The sequence below is a fragment of the Felis catus genome, chromosome F1 (assembly GCF_018350175.1).
Source record: "Felis catus isolate Fca126 chromosome F1, F.catus_Fca126_mat1.0, whole genome shotgun sequence".
Lineage (NCBI taxonomy): Eukaryota > Metazoa > Chordata > Mammalia > Carnivora > Felidae > Felis > Felis catus.
Genome location: NC_058384.1, coordinates 10066501 through 10072500, shown reverse-complemented (window position 1 = coordinate 10072500; position 6000 = coordinate 10066501). Strand labels below are relative to the sequence as shown.

General features: G+C 38.4%; 1 protein-coding gene across 4 annotated transcripts in view; it reads right to left on the bottom strand.

Moving 5' to 3' along the window:
* POU2F1 (POU class 2 homeobox 1) overlaps positions 1-6000 on the bottom strand; it is a 195692-nt gene that overhangs the window by 85434 nt on the left and 104258 nt on the right. For 3 of the 4 annotated variants that reach the window (XM_023247740.2, XM_045048960.1, XM_023247739.2), the window contains exon 3: positions 1257-1322. In XM_023247740.2, the coding sequence (XP_023103508.2) occupies positions 1257-1322 (66 nt within the window). Of the gene's footprint in view, positions 1-1256; positions 1323-4531; positions 5547-6000 lie in introns of those variants that run through there. The other variant, XM_019821549.3, reaches the window with a different exon arrangement.

Sequence of the window (6000 nt, the reverse complement as noted above, 5' to 3'; positions counted from 1 at the left end):
ACAAGTATCTCCAGGTATAGAACAATTTACAATGAAAGATATGTAGGCAGGAACTACATACTGGTTCAACTCATCTACTTCAAATTAAACGATGGTGGGGCCAGCAGGGGTGGGAAACAAAGACAGTTTCTAGGAGGGACTCACATTCTCACTACCTCCCATAGTAGGTTGTTTTTTAAATGGTGGTCAAAGAGGCAACCCTCTCCGCAAGTGAAAACCTAGTTTACCTTAGAAACTATTACTTTCTGTGTATTCCTGCCCACAATTCCCTTCTTTACATGGCTGAGTATTTCAATTTATGCCTTTACCAGAAACTGGGGAAGTCCCTGTGCCATCTCTGGCAGATGATAAAAACACACGGGTCAACGTCCTTTCAGCAATGTGATAAATTAAAGAGTTTGGGCTGCGGAGACATTCTATACGGATTTACTGCACAGTATAAATTTTTTAAAATGACCAAATAAAAGAACGTATTAGAAACAGGTATGTGTTTTTAACTACCTATCTACTGACGCTAGCGCATAACTTCAATATAATTTATACTGAATGGGGGTGGGTGGGTAAGATTTACTGTTTTGACTAACACCTGTAGCAAGAGCAACTTTTTACTGAACGGTTACTGTGTAGCTGGCTCTGTGCTTAATCCATTTCCTTTACTACTCACAACGACCTATGAAATATATTGTCCCCACTGAATAAAGTTAGGAAACTGCCTTAAAGTCCAAAGCTAATGAGTGACAGGGGGTGCCTGGGTGGCTCAGTTGGTTGAGCGTCTGACTCCGGCTCAGGTCATGATCTTGCAGTTGACGAGTTTGAGCCCCATGTCGGGCTCTGTGCTGACAGCTCAGAGCCTGGACCCTGCTTCGGATTCTGTGTCTCCCTCTCTCTCTGCCCCTCCCCTGTTCACACCCTGTCTCTCCCTCTCTCAAAAAGAAACAAGCATTAAAAAAATTTTCAAAGCTAGTAAGTGACAAATCCCTAATTCATACCCAGAACCACCTGACCCTAAAGGACTATTCTCTCAACTACTTTATAGTTCCTCTGATACACAGCAACAAAAACATGAAGCAATCCGAAGAAATTAAATAATCTTAAACAAATACAATACCAGCTCCTGCAAGCACTAAATGGTCTTTGACAACTCAATACCCAAATTGGTTTTTATTTGCCAAATAGGAGTCACAGTTAAGTGGGAGGTTTCTTCTGGTAACGCTATTAGATCTAGTTAAAAGGTGGGTGTGGGGAGGGTCTCTTACCTGTGCTGCCATCTCCACTCTCCATAGACGGTTTACTGGTTTCTGACGGATTATTCATTCTTGAGTCTGCAATGAATCAGAGGTGAATGAGGTTTTTTAAAAATTGGGGATGTGGTTAGGGAGGCAAAAGTGTGGCAAAGGAAGGGTTTAAGAATACTGACCGATGTTACAGTCCTACAGTTCAAAGACAGGCAGTGTCATCACTAAAACATTGGAAATTATCGTGAAAGTTTATCTGAGAGAAATTCTGGACTTCCCTCAACCCTGATGCAATCCACAAATAAACTGTCTTTCTAAAGAATTTTAACATTCTTCTAACAAAGACAACAGACATCTAACCTGAAAAAAGTTATAAGAGAATTTGACATGTAAAAGAAGTAAACATAATACGAAGCATAAAATACGTTAAAGAAGCAAAGCTGGGGCAAAGTGCCTTACAAAGTAAAACACGTTATTCTCAAAATTTTCTTTTTCCATAAGCAAAGGTATTTGTTAATCAAACCAAAACAATCTGTTGGTAATCTTCATAACAGGCTGGCAGTAACTCAACCTAGCAGAATAAAAGGAAAATATCTCCGTATTTACTCCCCGTCCAGACAAACTAACCATGTGTTAAAGTAAGAATATGTCAAATTCATACCTCAATCATAAACCACTACAAGAAGCTGTACCACAAGGCGTAACAGATATATCTAACAATTTCAAAATTGAATCACAACCACACCCCTCTAAAAATTATACTACCTATCTGATATCGCATATGAACCTGCTGACATGGGTTTATTTCCCTAAGGGTTATCTCTTTAATGAAGGTTTTCACAGTAAAAAGTTTTCAGCAAGCAATATTAGGTATCCCAGAACAGCTGCAAGACACAAGAACAAGTCTCCTTTTCTCCCGCCTTTTCCATAGAGTAAAAACTAAATATACATTTAATATATACCTTATTCTATTTCTACCGTAAACCCAAACTTTGCATATTTGTGATCAACTGAGTTTACTATCCAGCAAGTTCCCCCTTTTCCCCTACTGGGCTAAGAATCACTTAACTCTAATTATTAGGTGAGAATAAATAAATGATGTGATATTTGATTTTTTTTTTTTTTTACCGAAAAGTACATTTTGTCATCCATTTCAATGTTTAACTAGGAAATCAAACAATCATCACAAGTCCCAACCATACTGTCCACGGTTGCTTTATCCAAATGCGTAAGTGACGAGAAAGAATCGAGAGTCCTCCCGCCATAAATTTCATCTCCAGCCTGGAAGCCGTGTAATAGTTTTTCTAGTAAGTTTTTAAAACAGATGCTGGTCTTATGGTTTTAGGCAGTTCTAGCACATCTTTGGTTTTTCCCTCTGATGTGTGAAGGATTCAAATTCATATTCTGTGGTCATAAATGAGACTAGTTCTACAATTTCCTCACCCCTACTGTCCAGAAAAATTTAAATGTCACCAAAGGCATACTAGGGTTTGAAAGGAACAGGTGTACAACTTAGTGAAAATCAGCTTTCTGAATGACTTCAACAAAATCTTATGAAAGTCAGCAAAGATCACAACAAATGTTAACAAACCAAAATGCTTCCTTTAGAATGTATGTTAAAAAAAAGTGGAAAACTATGAACCAGTTAACATTCAGAAGAGGGTAACAATGTTTCCACGTATCTTTGTACAAAGAAGTAGGCATAATTCTTAACAAGTCAGGAACCTGTCCCTGTGCAATTCATACCCTAATTTCCACGTATCTAAATTAAAGATTATGTCACAGGTATTCTGTGTGAATCTTCGAAGCATCTTCTATTGAATTGTAAAGAGCTTCAAAGACATTTAACAAAACCACTTCACACATACACATACATATACAAATAAAATTCTGACTTAGCTGTACAACAATGTGAAGACTGTTCAAATGACAGTTACTGTTAATTACAAATAACAGAGGTACAATTTCTAATTCTAAAATACAATGCTAAAAATATTTCAAAAAGGTATTTTCCTTTCCTTCCTTGAGTTCCCAATTTAGCAGATTTTGTAAAAGAGTAAATACAAGTTCTTTTCTTGATATCTGAAGTTTTTTTTCTCTCTGGGCACACTGAGCTGTGCATGAGCCTAATAACAGTTTACAAACTGCTCTGCGATTGGACTGAATTCTTGACATCGGTTTTTTGTTTTAATTGTGGTTTTTATTGTGCTTTACAAATATTACTACTGCCTTGAGTTTGGGCCATTCCTTCTGCCTGAAAGTGTAAACACTGACAGAACTATCATTTAATTTTATCCTTAGCAACTGTGAAGGAGATGGGCAGGGGGTGGGGGTGGGGCTCAGTTTTTTAAGTGAGAAAAATGACATAGAGGAAAAAAAAAATCACTTGCAAAGATTTTAAACTGTGAGTTATCAAAGTCCTGGAGTTCATGTCATCTAACTCTCCAGGTGACCAGAGTGACCCGAAGAGGTTTCAACAACTGTGTGCACACAGACAAAACTCAACACAAAATAGGGCCACCGTGAGCCACAGTGTGTCTCAAAACCAAAGTGCCTCAATCTATTTTAAATCTCGGTTACCAAAGACAGTTTATATAATCAAGCCGCACATCCCCCTCCCTAAAAGGCTTGCTGTTCTATGGAGAAAACTTTAAAATAGGCTTTCCAGGGCTTAACACTGTTTTCTGAAGAAGAGAAGTTGAGTTTTTAAAAAATAAGGAAAGGCTGGTATTTGCCAAAATTTGAAAAGTTGACAGTTTCTCAAATCTGGAAACTGATCACCAGTCCCACTGCAGCAACCACCGCAATCACCCTCTGCATCAGTATTTATGGGAGCCATTCTGCACTACGGCTCCACCTTATTTTTCACTATGCACTTTGGTTTTTCTAGAAGACATCCGCCCTTAGGTTGTAAAACATTTTTTTATTAATATGTACATATTATTTAGGCATACTTTATACCTTGTTTCCGAGTTAGAGTGTTTTTAGAACTACGTGAAATGCTCCCAACAGGTATTTCCAAAAAGCAAAAATGTCCTCCGTTCAAGACGAATTCCAAATCCACACTATTTACAGAAAATGTCCTCTGAACCAGGAGAGCTAGTGGTAGGGAGGGACCTACTGCAAGTTCAAGTATGCTCCTGCCCTGCAAATGCTTTCCTCCTTCTCTGCTCAATCCACCTCTCCCCCTCCCCCCCGAGGTGGTTGCATATGCGATTAAGCATTTATGCATAGTCAACCCCACACGCGCTATTTCCATATTAAAGCTTATAAGAAAGAACTGTGCTGGTACCCACCTAGAACATAGTCACTGCAGTCCAGCATTGCTGTGAAATCTTCTAGAGGTTCAGACAGTCCAAAGCAAGGAAGAAACAGGTAGCAGTTTGGGGTGGGTGGAAGAAGGTACTACTATTTCTAACAAATCTACACTATGTTCTTCAGAGAACAAGGGTGGGAGGTGGAAAGTGGATTAGGGGGAGAAGGAAAATACAACTTCAGTTACACCATAGCAATCTTCAACTGAATAAGGAAACTTCAGTTGCTCAGAGGAGTTTTAGTCTCTCCTACCAGCTAGGACTGACATTGTCAAGGCAACTGAAGCATGAAAAGTTCCCCTTTTTGTAATAAAATAGAAACAAAGATTGCAGCTGGCAGTTTCCATAATGAAGCTTAATCAGTATGCGTGTGATTAGGGCCTTATGCAAATCTCTCCTCGTTAGCACAGCAGCCAGCACTTTGAAGTCCACGAACAATTCATTTACAGAACACACTGAAAGCACTCCCTGCATAATTTAAATCATTGCATAAATATTTATCAGCCCATTTGCATATTAATTGGCAGTGCATGAAGGGAAAAATTATCTCCTGAGTGCCAGCATAATAATTAGGAGGATAAAATGAGATTTCTTCCAATGGCCTGGCTCCTCGGACCTAACTTGAGATAGTACCGGGGGAGAAGGGAGAGACAAGAGACAGAGTTCTGTTAAAATGGCACTGAAATGACACGTACAAATTAGAAACAACTCTACAGACTTAAGCACCTTTAATCTTATTCCTGCTGGCAACAATGACTTCAGTAATAAGAGGATTTGCAAAAAGCTTTCTACACAATCCAAATAATCCCAAGGAAACAATTAGCAAGGTAGAAGCAGAACATAGGGCTGTCGCGATGGTGCTAGCCCACTGATAGGGAATTTTCCAAATATTAACATACGCTGTCTGGGGAAAGTCCTGCTTTAAAACAAGGCAACAATATAAATCCAGAAGCAGTGCAAGAGCTGTAAAATTATTTTCAAGAGTATGGAAATTCACTACCTATAAATCTCTTCAAACTATCAAATTCACAGAATAGGTTAGCCAAATGCCGCCCGTTGTGCGGTGTCCTTCCTCCATCAAAATCAATCTAAAGTAGACGGTTTGTTATTTACAGTATCAATCATCAAAAAATAGGTCATATAAATCATGAAATTAATTAGTATTTAAGTAAATTTCACCAAATGTATATGAATATATACACTTATTCTTTGCTGAAGAATGTATCTATTCAATTTAAAGTGAATTTATAAGGCAAACATCAGCCCCAAGCTTTTGAGGCATTACAATATGACATTCCACTGTAATCACCATAGACAACTCAGCAGAAAATTTATAAAAAAAATCCCATGAAGTAGGTATTACTACCCTCTTTGGGGGGGGGGGGAAGGAGAAAAAGGAAACTGAGGCACAGAGGGCTAAAGCACTTTACACTAATTTACACTATTTACAC